At 35.3% G+C, this 27,997-nt stretch overlaps 1 protein-coding gene across 1 annotated transcript; it reads right to left on the reverse strand.

Moving 5' to 3' along the window:
* Positions 1 to 171: 171 nt before the first annotated feature.
* meox2a (mesenchyme homeobox 2a) lies at positions 172 to 27,938 on the reverse strand. The gene is made up of 6 exons (XM_048161111.1): positions 27,835 to 27,938; positions 21,188 to 21,452; positions 16,378 to 16,451; positions 12,295 to 12,840; positions 6,878 to 7,050; positions 172 to 2,072 (listed from the first exon to the last, which is right to left on the reverse strand). The coding sequence occupies exons 4-6, from the start codon at positions 12,818 to 12,820 to the stop codon at positions 1,851 to 1,853; spliced, it is 921 nt and encodes a 306-aa protein (XP_048017068.1). The 5' UTR covers positions 12,821 to 12,840; positions 16,378 to 16,451; positions 21,188 to 21,452; positions 27,835 to 27,938; the 3' UTR covers positions 172 to 1,850.
* Positions 27,939 to 27,997: the final 59 nt, after the last annotated feature.

The raw sequence follows: 27,997 nt of genomic DNA on the forward strand, positions 1-27,997 counted from the left end.
CAATCCGTGAAAAGGGTCTATAGGGCGACAGTTCTGTCAAACTGACCCCTAAAACTCGCTTATTGTTGAGCCCTGGCAGTCAGTTTTGTAGTCAAAAGCCAGTTTTCTTAAATCATTCTCCAGGTTCATTAGCTAACCTCCAAGAAAGAATGATTCATGATAAGAAAATCATACCAAGCAACATACGAAAAGTTTATTGTTGAAGCATGATACAGCTGTCAGATCTTGGGAACCTAAGAATACTTATATTTACATGACATAATATTATCTGAAATGTTTTTGACTCTCCTGCACACTTGATTGATCATTATTTCGATTACATCGAAATTGTACAAAAACATACAGTAGAAATCAATTAAGGCACAGAAACTGACAGTGCAAACTAAAACATACACCTTTTCAATGCAAGATCAGAATGGAATGTTGTTGGGCCAGATTCGACCAGTCAATTTTAAAGGGATACTTCACCCAAAAATAATGAAATTTATCATAATTTACACAGTTATCATAATATACCATAATTTACTCACCCTCAAGCCATCCTCGGTGTATATGACTTTCTTCTTTGATCCGAACACAATCGGAGTTATATTGAAAAGTATCCTGGCTCTTCCCAGCTTTGTAATGGCGCCCAAGTTTTTGAAGTTCAAAAAAGTGCATCCATCCATCATAAAAATAATCCATATGACTCCAGTGTGTTAATAAAGGCCTTCTGAAGCAAAGTGATGGGTTTTTGTAAGAAAAAATATCCATATTCAAAACTTATAATCACTGGCTTCCGGTAAGGGCCGTACGCAAGTCGAGTTCCGGCGGAAGAGTGACCTCTCAGCGTATGACGTAGGATGTAGGAGCATTGTAAGCTTAGACGCCTCTCGCGGATCAAACAAATATCTCTTATAATGAAATCCTCCGACATTTCTTTTTAAAAATTCTTGTTTTAGACTTCTAATTTGTGAACAGTGTTTGTTTTGCTCTATCCATTGCGCTTAAGCGTTCATCAATACGTCAGGTCAGAGGTCACTCTTGTATACAGCCGTTGCCGGACGCTAGTGATTATGGTTTATAAAGTTTTAAATTTGGCCTTTTTTCTTAAAAAAATTCCCTTTGCTTTGCTTCAGAAGGCATTTATTAACAATTAATTAAAGTTGTATGGATTACTTTTATGATGGACGGATGCACTTTTTGGAACTTCAAAAACTCGGCCACCATTCAATGCCATTACAAAGCTGGAAAGAGCCAGGATATAAGTCTGATTGTGTTCGGCTGAAAGAAGAAAGTCATATACACCTAGAATGGCTTGAGGGTGAGTAAATCATGGGATAATTTTCGTTTTTGGGTGAACTATCCCTTTAACTCTGCTATTCTATCTTTCAAGTAAAACAGCAGTGGAAGGGTACTTTAAAGGTGCTGTAAGCGATTACTTTAAAGAATAGCATGCAGAACATATCCATAAGACCTGACAGAAGTCCCTAGGCTCTGTAAAACACTTTGGCTTTTCTGACAGGGAGGATTTCGAAATTGCTTACAGCACCTTTAATGCATTTAACGGCATTTTCAAACGTGTAAACATTTCCTTCAAACTAGCAAGGCACCTTTTCTTTGTGAATATTGATGCCAAAGTATCACAAATATTCTGCTCATCACAACATTATATCAGTCCTGTGTACATTTTTACATATTGAGCAAGCATTGTCACTACTTTGAGGCGTCACATGAACTGTCCTGAAAGGCGTCGTGGTGCAGTGCCTCCTCATTGGCACGAATCATCTGCTGTGCAGTCTTTGTGTACTTTCAGTCCGTACTTAACATAATCCCTAACTGAACATGACCCCAGATAAACATTTAGAGTATCATAAGTGAGCATGCTCAGAGCTCTGGTCGCTGTCGTGGCTGTCCTCGTTGTTGATGAGTGAGTCCGGTGTATGGTGGAGTCCAGGAATTCCAGAAAACTCGGAGGGAAGCAATGTTCCCTTTTTCACATTCACAAGCTCTTTTTCTCTTGCTATCGCCCCCTGTTGGCCTCCTTTAACTCGCTTCCACTTCATCCGTCTGTTCTGAAACCACACTTTTACCTAGTGGGAAAGAAAGACACATGAGTTATCAGATCCTACACACTTAGGTTACATCTACATTAATCCGAATAAAATGGCGTTTTTCCTTTCAAAACGTTCTTCGTTCACATTAACATTTTCCAAAAGTTTCTCCTCACTAAAACTATGAAAAATGCTTAAATCATCTTACTGCGCATGTGTAAAAAGTAATGAAAGCTCACTGAGATGATACAGAGAGACCAGACATAATAGAAAAAGTTCTCACACTACTTCTGGCACGATTATTTTATTAGATCTGGTGCATCCAGATCACAGTCAAAAATGTGTGGTCATGTATGGTCCTAAAACACAATTGCCCTCATATTTTGATGCTTGATAGTAATTGCGAGTACATTTTCTGTCATCTTTTCAGGAGTGTAATATGAAGATTGAAACACAATCCACCATCATTAAAATGCATCCAATTTGGAGAGTGTCTTCAAAAAGCTATGGCCAAGATGTAGAGAAAAAGATGCGTTTTCAAATGTAATCATGCATTTAAAAATAATGGTTCTTTATTGGTATGTGGTCTCATGAAGAACCTTAAACATCCAAAGAACCTTTCCATTGCACAAAAGGTTCTTTATAGAGGAAAAAGGTTGTTTAGATTTTGGTTTTGTTAAGACTTATGGCTTACGTCTTTCACTGCTAGAAAAAATTGGGGGGGGACCCTTTTGGAACCTTTATTTTAAAGAGTGTAATTTGTCTTCATCAAATTAGTCTGTATGTTCAACCCGATGGTGCAGATGATCTGTTTACTGTGGTTGTTGGCAGAGCGATTGGAGAGGTAGATCAGGCCATGACTCACCAAACTCCAGTAAGCTAATATCCCTTGATCAGGTGCAAATGTGCCATGTGATCATATGACCACCCTGCTATTCTAATGCATGATCCACAAAGTTTGGAATTATGTTTCTCTGAAGACGCTTGAAAAATAACATTGCTTTCAATGCACATATTTGGCAGCTATTTTCAGCCCATCTGTTCTGTGGCATCAGACATTTCTGTCTTTTCCTTGCGAGTTAATTCAGAGACAGTATTTACGTTTCCCAGAATGATGATTTAGCTGTTTCTTAAATGGTCACTGCAGTGCAAGTAAGGTTTGCTGGGGGACCGGGCCACCATACGCTAAAATTTATTTCTAGCGGGGTATAATGTTGTAGATAGTCACATGGAATGGACCTGAATTCTTCATACATGATCAGACTTGACGAATACCAGGCCCAAATCAGCAAAATTATGTAATTTGAAGTATTTTTTTTTTTCTAAATGGCAATCATTCAATTGAAAGGTGCAGTTTACATTCAAATTCATTTTACGTTCAACACAATAATTCCTTCACCTTAAATGGCAAGGAATAGTTTTTGTATTTTAAGGTCTGCTAGAACACTATTCAATTGGCCACCCAAGTTCATTACTGTCAGCACTATAAGACTAACACCCTTAAAATATATATGCAACGATTGCAGATCTTCTCTCAGTCTGAAAATGTCCAGTAAGTTACTGCTCACTGGTTAGTGCATGCCCATATGGTTAAATCAATGAAATAAAGAGAAAAACAACAATAAGCCAATAAGAATTCACTAAGGTGGATGACATCATGGTTTTTTGTTAGGTAAAAAAAAAGGAAAATGGAAATGATCACACATTAATTTTAAAATATTAAAAAAAAAAATACTATTTAAAGTTAGAGTTTGTTTGTTTAGAAACAAAAAAATTGAGTTTGTATGTTCAGAAGTTCGGACAGAATTCTAAAACAGAGGAATATTACATTTTGAATGCTGAATATTCAATGGGAAGTTGTCACACTTTAAAATTTCTTTAAAAAATAAAGTTAAAAAGATATAAATAAACGTTAAAAATCTAATGTAAATAAATAAAAGTTTGAATGGAATAGGGCTGCAACAACTAATTGATAATAATTGATAATGAAAATCATCGACAACGAATGTCATTATCGATTAGGGCTGGGCGATATATCGCATGAGATTGTCACGCGCATTTCGTCAGTAAAGCCGGTTCCCTGATTACTGCTAAATCGCCATCACCTGCTTTCAAATGGAGCGGCATTTAATAGACAGAACCGTAGATCACTGACAAGCTTCGCGTTCCTTATCGCAGATGAATCGCCTTCAATAATGAACGCGATATTGCGTAGCTTGTAAGTGATCTACGGTTCTGTATATTAAATGCCGCTCCATTTGAAAGCAGGTGATGGCGATTTAGCGGTAATCAGGGAACCGGCTTTACTGACGAAATGCGCGTGACAATCTCATGCGATATATCGCCCAGCCCTATTATCGATTAGTTGCATCTGCTCACTGTGCACAGAAAACTTCCGAACAGTCGCGTCAAATTACAGCACTGAAAAACTCATTTTTATGGATATAATGTATCTAAAAATAGTGGAGGAAACAGAGTGAGCTGCTGCGGGAAAGGTCAAAACATGAGAATTCTTTATTTTAAGCTTCAAGCTTCTTCATTAGAGTAATGTTTGACATGGCTTGTCCTGTCAGGCACTTGTGCTGTTTAATATGTGATATGTTTCCTCAGCACAAAACTTTAACTTTACAGTTATATCCTTTTCTATAAGTGATACAAATTCACGCGAGTATTTCCATTTTGTATGAAGTCTCATTCTGACAGTCTGCGTTAAAGTCCCCTTGAAATCAAAATGTAAGTTTTTTAGCTTTTAGTATGAATATGTTCGCATTCGCATTTAGGAGATGTTCAAAACTTACAGTGTCTCACTTCCGCTAAAATGGATCACGGATTTTCATGACATCACTGCGAACTTCAGCTTCTCATCAAATCCTCTGTCCAATCAAATGCTCTTTAGAATCTGAAGTCCCGCCCCTCCTACACTATAAACAGACACTGAAGCTGCGACTGAAATCGGTCATTTGCTCACACATTTACTAGTTTCTATATGGTGAACGGCACATGTTGCTCTATATAGAGGATAGGGAGCGATTCAGACGCTAACGCGTCCGTGTCACGTGAACCGCCGCAGTGCGAGCACAGTCTGCTTCAGTCCAGAAACATGAGACCACAGAGCGGATCATATGCGCGAGTCGGTCTATGACGGCACGTTCGGACACATTTGATTTCTACAAACAATGCTTTATTTTAAAGCAATATGGAGGAGAAATGGTTAGCGATTATGAGGAAAATTGGGTTTTACGAGCTCAACGGCTCTAGCCGAGCTGTGATCTAGGGGAAACGCTATTGGCTATTTTGAAAAGAGGGGAGGGGCTTCTAGATAAATCCCGCCTTGTCTACCTGTTTCATAGAAATTACGTCAACACAGTGAATAAAGCTCAACATTCCAAGGCACTTCAGTGGGCCTTTAAACAGCTGGCGCGGGCATGCATGTAAAACAGACAGAACGCAATAGAGAGGGAGACAAAATGTAAAGGGATAACAGCGTGTAATTGAATATAAATGTGGGACGTTTCTTATATTTACAGGATTAAGAACTGACAATAGCAGGTTAATGTGTCCATACTATTGAATGTGTGTGTTCCTGCTGAACATTCCTCTTACCTGTTAACACTGAGTTTTTGTTTTTCTTTATTATTATCTTCATTTTTAATGTAGGGATTTAAACTGTCCTTTTGCTTTATAACTCTTTTACACCAAATACAGATATTCACTATACATGTTTTCATAGCATTCAGTTGTTTGAAGGACAGAATTGGGAAGGATGTAGAATAGAGTGTTTTGTGAATAAAAAAGGGCAATCAAGTAATCGAAGAAATAATCAGCCAACTTATCGATTATGAAAAACATAATCATTAGTTGCAGCCCTAGAATGGAGTTTGTATGTTAAGCAGTTGAGACTGAATTAACTGAAGGAGTTTAATTCTAAACCCCAAAAACATTTAGGGATACCAATACAGTGCTGTCTTGCAGGTGCTGTAATAAATTTAATTAAAGATAGACGTTTTAATTAGGCTGCGCAATATTATTATGATTAGAATCTTACGTGTGCAAAATAGTGGTTGGCCTACAGTCATAGTACTACTCCTGCCACCAAGGTCCAGAACTCCAGCAGGTTCACACAGGGATCACGTTGCAGGAGACGGATTTGCTTACTTGTCGTGTGGCAAGGTTTTTAATTCTAAGCCTTGGGAATGTATCCCCAGAGAATGTAGCATAATTTAAGGCCACAGATGTCACTTCCTTGTGGGATCCATGGCAAACTGCAAAGTCTTATATAACCAAAAAGTCTAAAATACTGCGATGTACTGGATATATTATAAATTAAAGCCGTTGGATGGTTCATTGAGCAGTTAAACATGTTATGAATGGTGTTTTGAATTAGGCCAGAATGACCTGCCAATGATGTCATTTCAAAAACAGCAAGCATTATGTCATCTCTTTATGTCTGTAAGAGTCAATAAACTTCAATAGTTTAATAAGATTACATAGTTGTTTGGTTAAAACATCAAATAGTTACAATAACCAATATATCTCTGGCTCCACATAAAGTGTCATGTGCTATTTATTTCACATATGCCTGTAGGAAGTGCCTTCCCACGCAGAGACCAATTTGTAAGACGGAGCAGCAAGGCGGAAGTGCCTTAGCGGACAGAACTTCCTTCGCCTCTCCCGTTACTTGACTACAGCCAAAAAGAGAGCTTGCAGAAACATCTGGAATACAATAGTCCCATTCCATGGCTGGATAGAAAACCACTGAACCCAGAAAAAAAAAAAAAAAAACAGCAGTAGCTTCTGACAGAATGATTGATGAACAAGTACCCGGTCGCGCTCGGTCACCTCACCTGCCTTTCCGTGAGATCCAGGTTTACGGCGATTTCGTACCGCCTGAGTCTGGTCAAATAGTTGTGATGGGCGAATTCTGCCTCCAGTTCTCGAATTTGCTCTTTGGTGAACGCTGTCCGCTCCTTCCTTGGCTTGCTGCTCACATCCGATTTGTAATTCCCATCTTGGGACTCTTAAAAGAAAAAACAAGAATGGATGAAAACATTACCAACAGTTAGAAATGGTCACAAAAACTTTCGAAGAGCAGTCAAAAATGGGCTTTGAAACTCAATCAGTTCATTTCAATGCAATCATTCCAATTAAATACAATCACTGCAGGGTTGAAATCCCAGAAATGTCATAAAGGAAAGCAGAGGAATACTGCCAGTCATATTTTACGATGCTGCAATTGTGCATGCCAGCTGTTTGTAAAAGTCAGCCGTGAGTTTTCATAAACCGCGATATAGATTCTCACAATGAGTTGGCGCTCACCATAACACTTTCCAAAGGCTTCATTTGACTTACTGTTAATGGAATCCGCTACCCTTGTAGTTTTAATATGGAACAAAACAGTGCTGGAGGATGTGTAAAAATATATTTCCTTAGTTTATTTACCTCAAAAGTTTATGTGCGTCTTCCACTCATGGCTCAGGAGCTGCCAGCTCACAACAGCTTTCAGTGGAGTGTTTCTTATTCCCTCCCTCGCTCTTGCGCTGTCAATTACGGCGAATCGCTTCCCCCAGCTTCAGATGTTTTTTGGAGTGACGGAACATGAACGCATAAAAGCGCATATATACAATTACATGTGGCTATTGCAAGAACTCAATTATGTCTAGTCTATTCTTGAATGGGAAACGCAAAAGGTCAATGAGGAAATGTCAAATTAGCCTCGCAATCCATCCTACTGAAGATGCATGCACTTCTGTTGTTTTTGCCTTTACGGTGGCTTCAAATTGCTGTGACTCACTTGCAAAGGGCTTATCAAGCTTTTGGGTTCATTTATCTATGGGTGTGGAGTGAGCGCTAATCCAACTAGCAATCCAAAACCCAGCTGTAAATAGAGTCTACTTTAATGAGACCCCATCCGCAAGTGGCGAGATCTGCCATTTCAGCACAAGTCAGCATGATATTTCAAGTACATAATTTTTTTATGTTTTTTCCAATGTTAAAATACTTTGTACTATCCCATCTTAAAGGGAAAGTTAAAATGAAATATTACTTATCTCATACTGTTCCAAAACTTACTTTCTTCTGTGAAGACAAAAAAGGATGATATTTTAAAAATGTCTTTTTTTTTGTCCATTCAGTGAAAGTCAATGGTGGCCAAATGTTGTTGACTTTCATTGTACATTCTTCAAAATATATTCTTCTGTATTACACTGAAGAAAGTAAGTGATAAGATTTGTAATTTCTAACTGTTTTCAAACATATTTTCCCTCACACTTCCCTCAACTGCCATTTAGTCAGACTGACCCCACCCCCAAACTCATGCTATTGGCTGAGCCACTGTTGCTGTGTCAGGCTGGTCGGATTCTCAAACAAACATTGTTTTTAAAACAGAACTTCAAGGTGTCTCTGAGATACACTGAGATGGCAAAGTATTATTTCAGTTTTATTATACACATCGCCTTGAAGGTCTCACTGTAGGTGGATGTTCAGATGAAGTGTGAAACGGCCACTGTCAGCTACATCATGATGGCTATAAACTAGGGGTGTGACGAGACCAGTATCTCACGAGACGAGACGAGACTCGAGATTGAGTTCACGAGACGAGACAAGATGGCGAAATACATGACTAGAAAAAATATTCTGCAGGTGTATTTGAAATGTTTTAACTAATCATTTTGTAATGAATGTCATTTCAGTTCTACTTTCTGAGACTGAATTATCATATGCAGTAAAAGACAACAATACTCAAGTAATGTAAAGGTTTTGCCACTAACTCAACTGACTGGCTTCTCTTCAGATCTTACTGTACATGAGTTATGAGCTTCTACAGCTTTTGACCTCCTAACTGAACTCCTCTCCACAATCTGATCACAGAAATAAAAACAGTATAAATAAAAATGGTAACACTTTACAATAAGGTCTCATTTATTAACATTAATGTATTAACCAACATCAACTAACAACAAGCAATATATTTGTCGTATTTATTAATCTTTGTTAGTTAATAAAAACAGTCATTCATTGTTAGTTCATGATATTCACAGTGCATTAACTAATGTTGCAGTCTATGCTCATAAATAATAAGAAGAGAAAACTGTTATTCATTTTTATGGTACATTTACAATAAGTGCATCAGGTGACTCTCTCAATTTCCAAAGATCAAATAAGACCAGATACAGAGCTGAGAGATGGTTACAACTACACTGCAGCCTAAAATAGCTTTCATATTGAGAGATATCTGTATTCATCAGTGAGCCGCTTTCAAAATGCAACTGCGCACGCGCGTTTACTTTCACTTTTAAACGGTCGCGCGTACTCTGTAAATATGGAGCGGCGGCGACCGTTATCCAACTGAATTAAATGTTTTTTTTTTTTTATTTAAATACAAAGCAAAACGACAGTGGAGGCAAAATGTAAACGTAGCGGTGGCATATTCTTTCCTAATTTCACCTGTCAGATGAGACTATTTTCGCCTCGAAAAATCTCGAGTTTAGTCGGCTGTGCCAATGTCACACCCCTACTATAAACACATGCCAAACGGGTTATTTAACTAATTAAGGTTGAATTTGCGAGCAAAAAAACAGGATGAAAATATCGAACGGGTTGCAATATTGTAGTTGCGAGCCAAAGAGACGAAGATCAGGTGATTTCCAAAGACAGCACATCAAATTGCAACTGTGAAATCCCTCATAAAACCCAGTGAAAATTTCACCAGAAAAAGAGTCCAATGTGGGTCTAATTAAAACGAGCAAAAAAACACGTTTATTGCGAGCCAAACGCAGCCATTGTGAAGTGAGAAAAACCAACACGAGCAGTGTTTTGTGAACAGAGCTGCTCTAAGTTAAGGCAACTTTTCCCGGCTTCGCGACACGGCGGTTACACCACAGCAATTAGGCCTGCGCTTTAACTTTTATCTCTTCTTTAAAAAAAGAAAAGTACTATGAGGGGGAAAAAGCAGGGCAGCCTAAGCTTTCAAAGATGATTTTAAAAAATACAGCTACAATGAAAATTGAGACATCTACTTTAATATTCTACTTACACACACTAGGGCTGAGATTTATTGGTGAAAAAAACAAGAAACCAAAATGAATATCATGAAAACCCACATGACAAAATACACGCTAGGCTGCTGTCTTCTATCCAAACCAGGCATGTGCTGTTTTATTAGAACATCCACACATGCTTTGAATAAATCAAACAATATATCTTAAAATGAACGTATCTTAAAATGAACTGAAAAATATGTTGACAGTTTTACTATTAAATCAGCCCTTGTTGCATTTATTGGCGCTCATTATAAAAGCATTCGATATAGCAAAGACTTTTATTTTTTGTTATGCAATAGTTGCTTTGAAAATGAAGCTACCATCAAATAGAATAGAAAGTATATTAAAACATTGTAATAATTTAAATACCTTTTAAAAACTAAGCTAAGCTCAAAATGCTCAAAATAGATCAACACTGTTCAAATGCCCCAAATACATCCGCGAGAATTACGTATCAAATACATTGTCAATAAATTCAATCTATTTCAGAGCTAAAACAACCCCTAAAACAATATTACACACCAAAACATGGTTATCACTCTATGTTTATTGTAAATTGAGACAAAATTCTGCTATGGGAGTAGAATAATAACCACAGATATTCAAATAATATTCAAAATTATTAATACAAATAATAAATAAATAAATAACTTCTATTAATTTCTGCCTGTTTATATATATATATATATATATATATATATATATATATATACAAGAATTGCGACCAAGAATTGTAAAATATCTGAATTTTTACTTCTACTAAAGTGTAAAATGTAAAAAAAAAAAAAAGTCAAAATTGTTAAAAAAAAAAAAAAAAAGTTTAAAATGAGCTACTATGAGCTTTTGCAGAGTCCTCAAATTCTGTTAGACTTTTCCAGCAGTGGAACAAGTGTATTTATGTTATGTTAATTTCAGGTTGGCACAAATGAGAATAAATCAACATCTGCAGGGCTGTGCCTCTTGACCTGAACTTTGTTTTAAAGGGCAGAAAGTAGTTAAAATTCCCTTTGAAGTAACAAGATCGTAAAAATACATTTTATGATCCATTTTATGCAGTGTTAAATTGATTTTTTAACATGAGTGGCAACTATTCCAGACAAAACAAACTGGAGATGCCCATCAGATTAAACAACTTCTTTTGCAGTGAACCAAAAACCCTTCAATTTACTTCATATCTCCCAGCCCGTTTTGCCCATCAGCAAAACCAAAAATAAAGTAACAGTATATTCCCGTTCTGATTCCAATGTACAAACAAATTATATTCAAAGAGAAAGCTGCTTAAAGCACTGCTGTCATCTAACGTTTGACTTTTCGTGTTAAATGCCAACACAGGCGTCCCTGTTCTCCTTCTCAGACCATGGCATTAGTTACTTTACCACAAGCCTTATTTGTGCTTGCCAAAAAAGTGAGGAGATGAAACAGATGAGGCTAAACGTGAATCATGCGTGCAGTTAAATGCCCACACAAGAGTTACAATCTGCCCTCTGCTAGCCAAAATAATTGCTTCTGTGCGTGTAAGCCAACACCTACAAAACTCTCACAGGCAAAAACACGGCTCCACGTTTCCGAACGGTAAGAGAATCATTTTCCAAAAACACTAGTACTGCGCTCGGTCTGATTGTGAAGGCTGGTAAAATGCACCATGACTTGTTAAATTCTTTTTTCAGTTACAATAAAACAAACTTACATGTTTTAACAGTGTTTCATGTGTTTGATGGGAACTAAAATAACGGAAGAATGATTGATATTCCGGAAGACATTACAAAAAATGTATTAACATGATGTAATATGTTTTAAATATACTTAACATATAATTTATATGATATTTGTAAAATAAGAAATATATATAATTTTGTATTTAACAAATATAAATTAGCAAATAAATAATATATGCTAAATATGTATTGATACATTGTTAAGGTTTATAAAATAAGAAATATATATAAAATTTTGTATTTTACAAATAATATTATTAACCGATATTAAATATATATATATATGATTCAACAAATTTTATTTCAAACAATGAGACTGAGACTGTACACCATAATACTGAACAATATTGCAATATTAAAAAAAAAACCCTGCAAGATTCACTTAGAAAATGTACATACAAACTTTTTTTTTTTTTTTAATTTTAAAAACGACTTGATCAGATCAGACCCTTTTGCTTTTAAACCAAGTATAGATTAGATTAAAATAAAAATGAGCCTTTTTCTTACCAGAGCTGTCACTTCTTCGTTTGCTATTCCTTTTCTCAGCCTCGGCCGGCGACATCGTATGACGTCCGAAATCCCCTCCGGGAACACAAGAGGCACCTGAGGGCACCCCTCCGCCCAGGCTCGGGGTGCTCGCACAGAGACTGGGGCCCCCGGGGCCCATGTCCGAAGAGCCTGAATCGGGGGCCGAGATGCCCAGTCCTAGACGGACGCTTGCTGGTGAGGCGCTGGCCGTCTGCGGTATGTGCCATCCGGTCTGCTGCGGTTGGGGTAGATGATGATGATGATGATGATGATGATGCTGCTGCTGCTGGGACATTGGTGGCCCTCGCTGGTGCCCGTGCCCCCCAAACAGTCCCCCATCCTCACCTGGGTAACCGCTCACAATGCAGGTAGAAGAAGGAGAGGAGGTGGAGAGGTCAGGGTACGTGGAGAGGTGCTCGGAGCGTCCGTGAAGGGCGAAGGCTGGGTGCAGGGCCTGCGGAGGGGCGTGAGGGCTGCGCAAACAGCCGAACAGCGTGTGATCCATCGCATGCACGAAACCGGTCGCTAGCGAAACAGAAACCACAAGAGCAAAACTTCCAAAAGATGAAAAGATTAATTAAAAGCACCAGAAACACAAAATGCTCCTTCGCTTCTCACTTTAAGCAATCTCTCCTTGGGGAAAAAAGTGGAAAAGGAAAAAAGTGTGTCAGTACATGTGTGTGTGTGTGATAATCCCATGCACGTCGCGAGCGAGAGTTGCCAGGCAGCGCGGCTAAACAGCAGCTGCTGATGATGATGATGAGAGCTGAATCTTAGTTGACAGTCTAGCGCAGACTGCGGCCCAGCTGAGAGGGAAAGGTGCTTCCTAACAGCGGCCGGGCTTTTGGGCAATGGGCTGGGACTGAAGGAGGGGTGGGAGATGTTATAAATAGGGCCGTAACATGAGAGGGAGGCTGGGTCACAACTGTCCACTGAATCAAGCCAGTCCAGCCCCACAGCTCGATACATCTAAAACATGTCAGAAATAGATTTTCATTTCGGCCCTTTTAAAACTTTTTCACCATTTTTGATTGTTTTAATTATTACTTTGTCTTTGGTCCCAAAAGGCAGATTTGTTGAGAAGGTCAGAGCAGCTGAGAGAGTTGTTGATCTTCAGCACTTTCTCTTCTGTTGTGAGGATGATTTAGAGGACAGGGGCTCAGTGCTACAAGTCCCTAAGCAGTAGATCTTCTTCTATTGGTAGTGTGACTGCACTAAGATTTGAGTTTTTTATTTTTGTGCAGTCCATCGACAAACCACCTACAACATCAACAACGAACAAAAGCAAGACAATGGGTGATCCAATCCAGTTTTGCTTTGGAGAACTAGCACAAAAGATAGATGGATTAGCCTACCTGATCCTGGATAGCAAAACATTCTGATCCAGATTAAACTTTGGCCCCTAAAGATCAAATTTGGAGTTAAATTTGGGCTCCAAAATTGTATGAAAAGAATGGGTTTCATTTTAACTTCAAATTTAATCTTTTCAAGTTTGAGGGCAAGAAGTAGGTCAAAAACCCACTGACAGTAGAAGATGGCAGCTTACAATTAATTAGTGTAAGTCGTGAAATATTATCAGTCACATTTTTCTACTTTTTTTAACAATTATAACTTATTCCAAATATATACAATATTTTAATGTTTTTGAGAAGTCTCTTATGCTCACCAAGGCTGCATTTATTTGATCAAAACTACAGTAAAACAATAATAGTGTGAATTATTATTACAATTGAAAAGTTTTTGATTTTAAAACATTTTAAAACAATTTATTCCCTTGATGTCAAAGCTGAATTTTCAGCATCATTACTCCAGTCTTCAGTGTCACATGATCCTTCAGAAATCATTCTGATAGGCTGATTTGCTGCTCAAGAAACATCTCTTATTATTATCAATGTTGAAATCAGTTGTGCTGCTTAATAATTTTATGGAAACCATGAAACAGTTCACATTTATTTGAAATTGTGAAAATCAAAAATATTTTGAAACATTATAAACGTCTTATTATCAGTTAAGTGCATCCTTGCTGAAGCTGAATTAAAATAGTCTAGTGTGTGTGTGTGTGGGTGCGCGTTTTTGTGATTTATGAGGACACAAATTTGTACAATGGGTATTACACAGGTATTATGACGTATTATGACATTTCATGAGTCCTCATATTTAAAATAGCTTTAAAAACATACTAAACTATGCTTTATTAAAAATGTAAAAGTGCAGAATGTTTCCTGTGATGGGTAGGTTTAGGAGTAGGGGTAGTGTAGGGGGATAGAAAATACGGTTTGTACAGTAAAAAAACCAATACGCCTATGGAATGTCCTCACTAAGATAGCAAAATAAACCTGTGTGTGTGTGTCTTACAAGGAGAGGGTGACTTATGAGGACATTACCCCATGTCCCCATTTTTCAAAAGGCTTATAAATCATACAGAATGAGTTTTTTTGAGAAAGTAAAAATGTGCACAGTTTTCTGTGATGGTTAGGTTTAGGAGTAGGGGTAGTGTAGGGAGATAGAAAATACGGTTTGTACAGTATAAAAACTATTACGCCTATGGAATGTCCCCACAATTCACAAAAAAACCCTGTGTGTCTATATATATATATATATATATATATATATATGTTAAGACCCTATGGTTTGCTTCTGTCGTTTTGGGTTTGTCTGTATGTATCTGTTCAGGATCGTCGTCTGATTGGCTCCTGCAGGCTGATTGATGCCATGTCCTGATAGGTGTACAGTACTTTAAAAGGCATGTCATCATCACAACATCTTTTTTGTTCTGAGCGGAGAGTTGTTTGTTTTAAGAGAGTTTGTATGTGTTAAGAGTGTATAGAAACTGTGTGTGTTTATGTTGAGTGTTTGGTGTATTTAACCTTTTGCCTGTTTACTGACACTGATTTTGGATTGCCCTCTCAATTTGTTCATTTGACTTTGTAAATAGTTTTGTAAATATATTGTAAATATTGAGGACTGGGAAGTAAGGAGTCTGACGCCATTTTTGTTTATTGTAAACTTTTTGAATCTCTTCTTTTTGGTTAGGCAGTAAGGTTAGTGTATTGTATTTTCTTTTCTTTATGATTATGTTCAGGCAACGAGGGTTAAAACAAAGAACATTTGTTTGTTATTTTGGCCTGGTCAGCTCCCAAACTTAGATTCCCAATTTAAGAAAATAAACACATTATTGTTTTGCTCATGTTTTTTTCATGTTATTATATATATATATATATATATATATATATATATATATATATATATATATATATATATATATATATATATATACATGAACATAAAATATGAGTCTTTCATGATGTGTATATATATATATATATATATATATATATATATATATATGTGTGTGTGTGTTGTATATATCCCATATAATTTCAACAACATCCCACAAAGATTCTTTATGGAATATACATTAGTTGTAATTTACAGTCATGGTAGTGTATCAGTGTTTTAATCAGAGTAACAGTGCTCATCGCGACACACGCTACTACAGCAGAACTAACAGCATCGCCATGCAAGACGTCCCAAAGGTTTCACCCATAGAGACATATGCGGCACACGGAGCAGGGCCTTTCTCTGCTCATGGGTAAAGGAGAGGAAATCAGATGCCTTTTGGGGGGAAATAGCTTTAGCAGATGGGGGAAAGAGCGTGGAGTCAGGGCCTTATTTAGAGAGAGTGGAGAAGACGAGAGACGGTCATTCTCATCTCTCAAAGCACGTCACACAGCAGACGTCTCGGGTGAGTACCGTAAATTCTCTGTTTATCCCGCTTATTAGTCAAATTATCAGGAGAGTTTTAGAGCCGTGTGGGTGCTGTTCACACAAGATTTGTTTTCATATGTGGTTTCTCTCTTTCAATATCTGTCATGCCTTCTTGCTCGTGGGATGATTTACGGAGGCCTGATCAGATCTCACATGAAGCAACTAGAACAGCAGTGATATGTGAGGGTTTCACTTCTGAGGTGACTAAAAAATAATAATAATAATAAAAAAAAGAGTAGCATTGGAGAAGAAAAATAGGGAGCATGAGATATAAAACAATTAAGCATACATTACCAATGGTGCAATATGTTAAATGTTCAGAGAAGTTCTTCAGCAGGATCTAGAGGGGAGATTTTGCTTTGTTAAACCTATAAAACAGAAATTACAAGTATTAGAGCTGACAATAGATTCAAATAACTAATTATTAAAAAAAAATTAAAAATGTTAATATAAATGTTGATTTGAACAGTTTTAAAGACTTTGTAAAATTCAACTGCAATACAACTCAAAGCCTTTTACCTACATTTGAACTTATATAAATTTTATATTGTATTATATTATATAATTATAAATACAATACTCAATAGTTTTCACATCCCAAATCCCAGAAATCAATATCAAGATAAACATTGATTCAATATTTCTGCATCAAAATGTATGGAAGATACCAAACTTAAACTAAATCTGCAATAAAGAAATAATATAATGACCTGCTTAATTTTAATATCCTCAATATATTAGGTTTAATTTATATGAATGAAGGAAAGTGTATCTTTTTCACTCATTTTAATCAACCTTTAGCCTTCACTAGTTCATTTTACAGTAAATAGCCCTGTAATATATATATATATTAGGGTGAATGATATGAAATTGATTTCAGCCTTAAAATTCACAAGTTTGCCCTTTCAACGAAAACATCCACTAGCAACAATACCAGACATTACTTAGCATATCAGTCTATCTGAATACATTTTATGCAGTCTGTTTCATGCAAATATTTTTTTTAGTATTTTCATCACTCACGCTGCACTGTACATATTTTTGTGAGGTTTTAAACTCCATTGCTTTTCTTAAGGGTTATTATTTATTAATATTCTTCCATGCAAGTTATTTCTGTTGTAAAATGTATCAGCCTTAAATATGGGATAGATTAGCGGTGCGATTGCACTAACATATGTACTAGATTTCTGACATGTGAAAGTCGGGGTCTGCTTGACTACAGACTATGTCTCACGTACACAAAAATTTTCCTCTTGCACCCATGACTTCTGTACATAATTTTTTTAAAAAGTATTTTCAGAAAACATCTGAGTAATCAACTAATCATATATTTATTTATATATTAGGGCTGTCAAACGATTAATCGCATACAAAATAAAAGTTTGAGTTTGCATAATATATGTGTGAATACTGTGTGTAATTAATATATAAATGTAAATACACACAAATTAATGTATATATTTATATATTTAAGAGAAATGTTATGTACAAAATATTTTATTTATATATAATATAAATTATATAAAAATATAAATAAATATGCTTGTAAATATTTATCAAAAATATACATGAATGTGTTTGTATTTATATATACATAGTAATTACACAGTACACCCACATATATTAGGCAAACTCAAACTTTTGTTTTGTATGCGTTTAATCGTGATTAATCATTTGACAGCCCTAATTATATATATATATATATATATATATATATATATATATATATATATATATATATATACACACAGTCAAACCAAAAATTATTCAGACACTATATATATATTTTTTACTAGTGGGTGCAGGAGGACACTATAGTTCATTTATGTAAGTGAGGATAGCAAAATAAAGTAAACTGTGACATATTATAACCAAAAATTATTCATACAGTGGACTACCAGTAAAAATGATAAAATTTGGGACCAAAAATTATTCAGACACTTTGACCTGACCCTGTTTTGTTTAAATGTTATCTGACATAATTAAGATAATTCTTTTTCAGACACATTTTAACTCACATTTTTTTAAAACGATAGTGAATAAACTGTAATAATGAATGAAATGTTCAAAGTGTATTGCATTTTGGTTTGACTGTATGTATATATATATATATATATATATATATATATATATGTATGCACATAAACTTTGAAAAAAATCCTGAACTCTTAACAAAATCCTTGTATTGTTGCATCCTTATAACATGCACTGTTTCTGATTTTATATGCAATCTGAAAATAATGGTTTAAAACAGCTGGCTCTCATAAGAGTGTTGCATTTGCAGTTGATATAAAATGTTAAACTACTGATTTGGGTCAAGTGTATCTCAAGCTGCAGCACAAACAACAGCATGTATATCTGAAACATATTTACATTTATATTTAACAAACACTTGTCAGTTGTAAATTCCACTGAATAAGCCTAATAACAGTGCAATGCAAATAGCTTAGATTGTCCCAGCGGGATTGATTATGTTAATACACAGTTATAGTGCTATTGAGCTCTGAAATATTTGATGTGATGTAATAAAAACTAAAAAAAACCATCTGTTGGACAGTTTGATTTTGTCCATCAGGAATTGATTGGATGGTTGTGGTTTGCTATTGGTCGATCTCATGTGAGTGAGTTTGTCCCGCCCCCGTGCCAGTAAACACATCATCAGAGAAGAGATGTCATTTCAAGAGGGAGGGGAAGTTATTTCGATTAAAGATTATGAGGGAACATGAACTTTTTAAAAAAATGATGCGCACAGATAAATTATAATAAATACCGCAAATTCCATAAAAACAAGAACTGAACTCGATTTCATGGTGACTTTATATTAGAATTCAAATCTCTTATTTATAAATATTTATTTTACTTATTTATAATATTTATTTAAATTTAACGATAAATAAATGTAAAAAAAAATCCACTTAAGTTTATAAACAGCAGCAGAAGTGGTGTATATTTATCTAATAGATCCATTGGTGCATTAATCAGATGTGCACTGACGTGGTTTACAAAAGCCAGCAGCCACGGATTCAGCAGCATTATGAATGTGTCCTCTGAGATGATCTGGGATGTGAGGTTTACACACCTCTGTCCTGATTCACTCCACTGACTGTAGTAAAAAGCCTCCAGGCTTTTCTTTGTGTTGGTGGTACAATTTGTGTCTAATAAATCACAAAAGTATTTGACTGTAAAGACCGACTCTTTCTGCTGTTTGTCACATGGTCCAATTAGTTTTGTCACGCCCACCGGCTTCTCCGGCCACAAACGGTTTCAAATACAGTAAAAGCCAAATGCATCACTAAAAGTCTTTTGTACCCCCCAGTCCACCATACTGTTTTAATAAATCCTTTCATTTCAGAAAGTGAAGTCAACATTTTATGATTTAATGGCTTCCTTCTCGCTGTCGGTGCCTGTGACGAAGGCCAAATCCCAGAGTGCTGGAGACTCCCTGTCCTTAATAGGGGGCTTGAGGTTTCTTCCTATAGCAGACTAATGGATTCTCAATGTGAGGGTAGAACTTCATCAGGAAAAACTCACGTGTTGTTGGACTCTCGCTTTATACGCTACTGCAACGTTTATGTGGCATTCAAGTTGAGGTACGATGGACATTAATCAGTTGCTTTTGTCCTTAGTTCCTCATCAACCAGTATTAATTAGTCGGGAGTGATGCAGACTGTGTTTAATGTGTAAATGGACTTGCTGACCTCTACTGGTGTGTGCTAGAGGTGTGAACTAGGTGTGAAGTTATGCTGATATGAAAGCCAGTTTGTGAAGGATAGATCGAATATAAGATATATGAATATATAGAATATATGTTTTGATTTAAACCTGGAAATAACAAAGTTTTAGGACTTTTTTCTGACATAAAAAAAAAAAATTATATAAAATGAAATATTTTAAATTCGACATTATTTCTAGGTCACGAAGCAAATATGCTACTATCATTAAAGCCACAAACTAATTATTTCATTCCTCTTTAAAACTGCTGATTTTTGTGAGAAAGTAAAATTTTTAAATAATGCAAACAAAATTATTTCTACTAGTGGCTTCAGACTTTACACCCCAAAGTATATGAAACTTTAGATGCAGAATATTATAGATTTAGATTTATTATAGATATTAAGAAATAACTTGACATTTTCTTCTTGAAAATTATATCATAAAACCGCATTTTTTTTTAATAATTTAATTGTAATAAAGACATAATAATAATAAACCCACATTTAAATTATTTTTTTAAAGTATAACTAAATTGAATTTTATATAATTTAATAAAATATAATTAAATATTAAATTAATATCAAACATTGTTATTTAATATCAATACTTCATTATATTTAATTTGATTATATTTTATTATAATTAAATAAAAAAATATATATAGTTCTTCGCACACTCAAAACATTTGTAGGTGCATAGGATAAATGTACAATATAAACAAGAAATTACTAAAAAGTATGCAAAAAGTATTCATTATTTTTTTTTCCTTCCCCTCTTTCAATCCAGTTTGAGTAGTGTGCAAGATTTTTATATTTTCTAGTTTATAGTAAATAATACATATAAAAAAAAAAGTTAATACATTTCGACTTAGGACATGTAATAGATATTACATTTTAATATTAAATATTTAATTAAAAATATATTTTTTTCTACCAGTAGATCAAACAATCTCATCTCCGTTGAATAATTTGATGTTTATTTTATGATTTAATTTAACACAATAAATTATAAATGTTTGTGTACTAAAACTGTTTTGTGAATTTCTGTTGTCAGCAACTGATTTATTTTTAAGCACCATAAAATAAGAAAAATATCAAAAAAAAAAAAAAAAAAGATATATATTGACAACATAATTATGTTTGTCCACAGTGGCGGATATGGTACCACTAAACGCCTCTTTGGTATGGCAAACATAATTTCCATTAAACATACGAGCATCACCCATCCTGAGAGAGCCAAGCTAAAATAGCAGGTTTACCTCTTTACGCTGTCAGTCATATTGTGTGATCCAGCAGAACTCACTGACCCCTGAATATTTTGTCCTCACTGGGGTCAAACACACACACACACACACACACATGAGATCTCAAGGGAGGCATTACTCTCTTACTTTGGCTGTTCTTGCCTAAGAGTGGGAAGTGCACGAGCTCTTGAGCATTTCCCCATTTTGCTGCAGGACAATCCCATCATCCTCTAATCAAGCCTGTGGTTTAATAGCCAGCTCCATCTCGATCCCATCTCCATCCTCGCGTAAGGGTCGTGACGCAGGCTCGGGACAATAGAAGGATATTGAAACACTTCGGCATCCACTTGAAAGTCCCGATCGCTCCTGCCAGATCACTCAGTGCTGGGCTTGTGTCACCTCACACTGCGTTCTGCAAAGATATATCAAAGTGTATTGGCATATGTGTGCTTGCTTAACATTAAAGGAATAGATCACTTTAAAAATGAAAATACTGTCATTATTTACTCCCCCTCATCCAAACCTGTGTGCTGTTATTTTTTTCTCTGGGACACAAATGAAAAAAAAAATAGCTACAAAAAGAAAAACAAAAAGTTTTTATGGTCTTTTTGTCCTTTTTTGGAGCTTGACAGACATTGCATGGAATCTTTTAATACAGAGGATTTCAAACCTTTTAATGTCAAAGACCCTCAAATATGATTATATTATTCCCCCTTCATAAATTATAAAGGCTACACTGTAAAAAAAATCCCGTTGTTTCTACGGAAAAATACCGGCAACTGTGGTTACCAGAACAATACTGTAAAAATGACATCAAACCGTAAACATACTTACGGAGTTACATGTGAATTTTACATTTTAAATATGTATATTTAACATTGGATTTCAGTACACTGTAAAAAAAAATCCCAGTAAAATTTACGGTAAAATAACATATTTCATTAACTGATATAATGTTAATTTACCAACCTAATGAAGTACTAATATCTGTTTTGTATCTTTATAATACACTGACAGTCACCAAACCCAGTGGTGATAAGAGTCACATGATGAATCAAAGTTCATCACAAGCAGCCTTTCCACAAGCTGAGAAGCACAATACTAATATATAGAAGGTGCACACAGTGTCATTCACACACACACTAAACACCATCATGGTAACATGCATGGAATTTTAAAAATGCAATAAACATTAATTTAATAACATTAGATGTAACATAAAACCCTAATGTACATAACTGATTAGAAAAAAAATGAGAAAAACTAAGAAGAAACAGAGTTATTTCAACAAAAATATATCAAATGTGAAGTGTCACGCAGGGAATTGTGGGAATGTCAATTTACGGTTTTTCACAGTAAATTTTACAATGAATTGTTATTTTTCACTTTCAAAAACTGTGAATTTAACGGTATTTTACCGTAAAATTACATTAAATGTACCGTTAGATCTATTACAGTTATTCACCGTATATAGTATGGAAACTTTCTGTAAACCAATTAACAGTTTTTCACCGCAGCATTTTTACAGTCTTTTACTGTTAAAATCACGGTAATTTTTTACAGTGTACTACATATTTTTATATACAGAATAAAAGACCCATTTATACAGTGTGAGAAAAATAAGCAATGTTAAATGTTTTAACCTGGAACGACACCTTTTCAACTGAATTAGAATATAGTAATATACTGTAGCACTTCTCACAATAAATATTATTACAATAATAAAGTTATTATTGTGTATTAATAGAAATACACAATACTAAAGAAAATTAGAAAGCTAAATGAGAGTAATATAAAATTTTGTAAATGTTTTTGAAAGAAATTAATACTTTCATTTATTCAGCAAGGATGATTTAAATGTATCAAAAGTGACAATGACATTTCAAATAAATGTTAACAATATTGATAATAATAATAATAAAAGTTTCTTGAGCAGCAAATCAGCATATTAGGAATGATTTCTGAAGGATCATGTGACACTGAAGACTGGAGTAATGATGCTGAAAATTCATCACAGGAATAAATTACATTTCAAAATATTGTATATTCAAACAGAAAAATATTCTTTTTAAATTGTAATAATATTTAACAAAATTACTTGTTTTACTCTATTTTCATTCAAAATGCAGCTTTGGTGGGCATAAAATATTTCTTTTTCGAAAACATTTAAAAAATCTTACAGACCTCAAACTTTTAGGCAATTGTGAATATAATAGATTAGCATAGATCAGCATAAGATATGTTCGTCCATGATGAAGTACTATGGGAAATATCAGTAAATCCCATTGAGTCTGCATACAGATTAAGCACACTGGAATAATATACAGAATGATGAATCAATCTCAATGTGTTGACAAATGCAAAGTGATTCAAAATGCCAATTACAAGTTGCTGTAATAAAAGACATGACATTTAGGATTTGTATGTGCAAATAGTCACAACCACAAGAAATGCAGTGATTTCAGCACACTTTGCTTCATATTAGTATCAGTATGATCACACAATCGCTTGGTCTGGCCCAGAGGGGGTTTTTTCCACATGATGAATCTCAGGCGAGTTTTACTGAGCGTATGAGGGTTACATAAGCAGGGCGGGAGAATGGAGCGTAAGGTTTAAACGGAAGAGACAGATCCAGGTCCAGCCCCTATCCAGACCCTCTCCAGAGATTCATTAAGGACAGAGAGCAAGGGGAAGAAACTTCCTGTCTGACCCAACATCTGCCTGGCTGGTCCGAGAGAGAGACGGACAAAGAGAAAGTCTTTATGAAGCTTTCTTTTTATAGGTAATTTCCCTGCATATCACAGATGTGGATGACCGTAGCATACAGAAAATTTAGTGGAACTTCACTTCTCATTGTCAGTTTGTCTGGCTGAGTTTGAATACAATTCATGATTTAGGGAACAATAGGGAGTTTTGTCAGACAGACGGGGGCGTAGAATAACTTCTCACCGGAAAGCGAAGCGTAGGACGATCTCAAAGGGATGTGAGTGTGCTTCATTAGAATTGCATTATGAAACAATGAAACAAGATTCTCCACTTTCTCTGGAATTTGGAAATTCAAACAGACATTTTGCCAAGCATGTGTTAGTCCACTTTTCCCAGCAGAACAAAGCACGAAAAATCAAAACTCTTGATTCTGAGACATTTTCACAGGAAATAAAGTCAACCGCACGTGGATGTAGCGGAAATGCTAGGGATCACAAAGCGTGTGTAAAAACGATCACCCAAAAGCGAGAAGAAGCTATAAAGAGACACCTGGCAAGCATAGGGTGTAAATTTGAGCCCTCAAGGACAGGTCGGTGTAATGTGTTGAGACACAGCCATGATAACATCTAAAACTACTTTTTTAGGGAAAGAAATTAAAAGGCCAGGCCTACTTCTGTTCAGCAAAGATGCATTAAATTAATCAAAACTGACAGTAAAGACATTTATAATGTAACAAAGGATTTCCATTTCAAATAAATGCTGTTCTTTTGAACTTTCAAGGCTATTTATCAGAGAATCCTGAAATAAAATGTATCACGGTTTCCAGAGAAAAAAAATTACGCAGCAGAACTGTTTTCTACATTGATTAAAAAAAATAACGAATTAATCGCAATTTTTTTTGTAATTAATTGTGATTAATCGCAATTAAAAACATGTTTTTAATATTTTATATCGTAATAATTTCACAGTTACTCTCCAAATTAATGTAGAAACAACTTAAAGACTGTATATTTTAAATATTTGTTTAATTGCATCTTTTTAAGAATGAACGCCAGTGTCACTGATACTAATACTGACTCTATGAAATTGATTTTTTTAAACATTAATTATACACATTCAACATTACAGTATAACTAAAAGCTATCAATTTCAACATTTCGTCCCCTTGGATCTATAATGATCTGCATTCCGAGTAGTTTTGAGATATTGAGCTTCAAAGTTTTGCATTCCATTCCTGTGTAGATAGAACCTTTTTGTTTTCTAAAAAAAAAAAACCATTAAAAAAAAATCACATAATGTAAATAAGTTGTCACAGAATAAGAATATGTGAATAAGTCAATTTTGACAAAAATGTCAGATAGAAAAAGGCTTTAAAAAAATAACATCTTTTAATTTCAGTGAACTTAAAACAATCTTCACATAAACCCATTATAATAAATGTCATTATTTTCCACTGTCTAACAGGTAGGAAATATAGCCTACAGAAATTGAATAAAGTTATCAAACACTTTACAGTCTTCACTGCATAAATTATAAATTAAATATAGAATAATCCTTATTAAAGCTGATTTTCTCTGCTACCTTCATTTTTTGATTAACATTAATGACACATCACAACAACTGGTTTATTAGGCTGCTGTCACTTTAAGACATGCCACTGCCAAACGTGAGGCGGATCTGATGCGCATTTCATTTTCTCACAACTCTTTAAGTTCATTTAAGACGTTATTTAACTTATTTAAAGGGTTAGTTCACCCAAAAATGAAAATTCTGTCATTTATTACTTACCCTCATGCCGTTCCACACCCGTAAAACCTTCGTTAATCTTCGGAACACAAATTAAGATATTTAGTTGAAATCCGATGGCTCCGTGAGGCCTCCATAGGGAGCAATGACATTTCCTCTCTCAAGATCCATAAAGGTACTTAAAACATATTTAAATCGGTTCATGTGAGTACAGTGGTTCAATATTAATATTATAAAGCGACGAGAATATTTTTGGAGCGCCAAAAAAACAAAATAACGACTTATTTAGTGATGGCCGATTTCAAAACACTGCTTCAGGAAGATTCGGAGCATAAATGAATCAGTGTATCGAATCATGATTCAGATCGCGTGTCAAAATGCCAACGGCTGAAATCACGTGACTTTGGCGCTCCGAACAGCAGATTCGATACACTGATTCATTTGTGCTTCGAATCTTCCTGAAGCAGTGTTTTGAAATCGGCCATCACTATATAAGTCGATATTTTGGCGCTCAACTAAAATATCTTAATTTGTGTTCTGAAGATGAACGAAGGTCTTACAGGCGTGGAACGGCATGAGGGTACGTAATAAATGACAGAATTTTCATTTTTGGGTGAACTAACCCTTTAAGACTGCTATTATGAGGATACTTGACAAAACTGGCATTTTGGCATAATTCTCTGTGTTATTGTTTGTTCAAGCGTGAAAGAGAACTCGATAGTGGCGCGCGTCTGTCTGCACATGAGATTCAATTCAATTCAATTCACGTTTATTTGTATAGCGCGTTTCACAATACATATCGTTTCAAAGCAGCTTTACAGAGAATGCATGTCAACATTACAGTTTAGAGAATTTGGTATTGGAGGTGACTGCCAATGTATGTGGTTTCAGAAATGTACATATAATCATACAGTTAGCTAAGCTATGTAATAATTTAGGCAATTTAATTTACAATCACTATTAGCAGTGTGTGTTTCACAGACAGCGCATTCTCGTTTTTCTTGTGGCGCTTGAATGGTTTAAAAGCTTTTGTGTGAAGAAGAGCGTGGTCATATAAAGTAACGCTAGCCAAATTATGACGGAAAAAATGGATGTTGCGTTAAATATTTTAACGCGTTAAACTGAAAAAATTCATCGCATGTGTTAATGTGCTAATTTCGATGCCATTAAAAATAACAAAAATGTTAGCCTACCTGAGCACCAAATCAGCAAATTCAAATGATTTCTTAAGGATCATGTGACACTGAAGACTTACATTTTATTAGAATTACATTTCAAAATATAGGCCTACTCAAACAGTTCTTTTAAATTGTAGGCCTTAAAATATTTCACAATATTACTGTTTTTACTGTATTCTGATCAAACGTATTGTGTTTTGGACATAAAAAGTCAAAAAGGAGTGACAAACAATCGTTACAGGAAAAAAACCTTCTTTTCTCCTTTCCTTTTCTTTCTCACAGAATGCCAGTCTTGGAAAATTTGGTGGATTCTCCCATCTCAATCTGGTGTCCTGTTCCTGAGAGAGCAACAAACTGTGCTGACAGTGTCACAAATCAAGCGGATGAATTATTTACTGCACTCTCACACTTTCACATCAGTCACAGAGCGCACAAAGGCAAATCCTGTTGCTGTGTAATCAAGACATCATTATCCTTCCACCTTCATAAATAAACAGTTTAAAAAGACGGGCGGAAGCAGATAATGAATGTGTCTCTGAGTGTGTGCGTGTATCGAAGTCCGCCAAGACACGAACTCTTGCCACAGTTGTGGCGTATTGTGTAAATAATGTTGATCAAACGCCCCACACTGTGCTATTTTTCTTTCTAAATGAAGTGTATCGCATTTATCAAGCCCTTTGATTAGTCAAAATAAAATGTGCTTATCACAGATTGAGCGAAAGTTTAGCATTTATCATCGCAGAGATGAACACCTGACAAAGGCCAGATGCAAACCTGCATCTCCCAAGTGAGCACCACAACTCGAGGCTGAAGAATGTGTGTTACCACTAGGTCACGGCTCCAACAAAACAGAAAAAGAGACTCACAACACTGACAATAATGACTACGGATCTGATCATTTAAAACAGACCTCCAAAATTCCCTTTACAACAAACTTAGGCTGAAGAAAACAAAGTCTTTTCCAACTCAGATAATATCCTTAAGGACAAAAACCTAAATGATTGGCTTTGACATTGCGGAAAGGGAGCGTAAGCTTCTGAGGTTGAGGCAGGGAAAGCGGCCGAGCATGTCTTGTGTTTTACAGTCCGTACTGTATGTTTCTCTCACAGAGTTTGGATTTATTTTAGTTTCTCAATAGCAGGACATAAATCACTCCTGTCTTACCCTCTCTCGCTGTATTTGTGCTCCGCTTCTCGCTCTCTTTCTTTTCTTTTATACGGTCCCATCCTCTTTTTTTCCCAGTATATGTCCACTATAAAAAAATAAATTTAAAAAAATCGGTTAATAATTCTTTCTTTAAGCATGAATTAATTTAACAAAATCTGCT

Source organism: Megalobrama amblycephala, linkage group LG16 (genome assembly GCF_018812025.1).
Source record: "Megalobrama amblycephala isolate DHTTF-2021 linkage group LG16, ASM1881202v1, whole genome shotgun sequence".
NCBI lineage: Eukaryota > Metazoa > Chordata > Actinopteri > Cypriniformes > Xenocyprididae > Megalobrama > Megalobrama amblycephala.

What these genes read in the sequence shown, in the direction of transcription:
- meox2a (XM_048161111.1), bottom strand. Translation starts at nt 12,820, where the DNA reads ATGGATCACACGCTGTTCGGCTGTTTGCGCAGCCCTCACGCCCCTCCG. An exon ending in ACGAAGAAGTGACAGCTCTG is followed by an intron (nt 7,051 to 12,294) that starts GTAAGAAAAAGG and finishes TTTTCTTTTAAG; the next exon opens with AGTCCCAAGATGGGAATTAC. An exon ending in TGGATCTCACGGAAAGGCAG is followed by an intron (nt 2,073 to 6,877) that starts GTGAGGTGACCG and finishes CTTTCCCACTAG; the next exon opens with GTAAAAGTGTGGTTTCAGAA.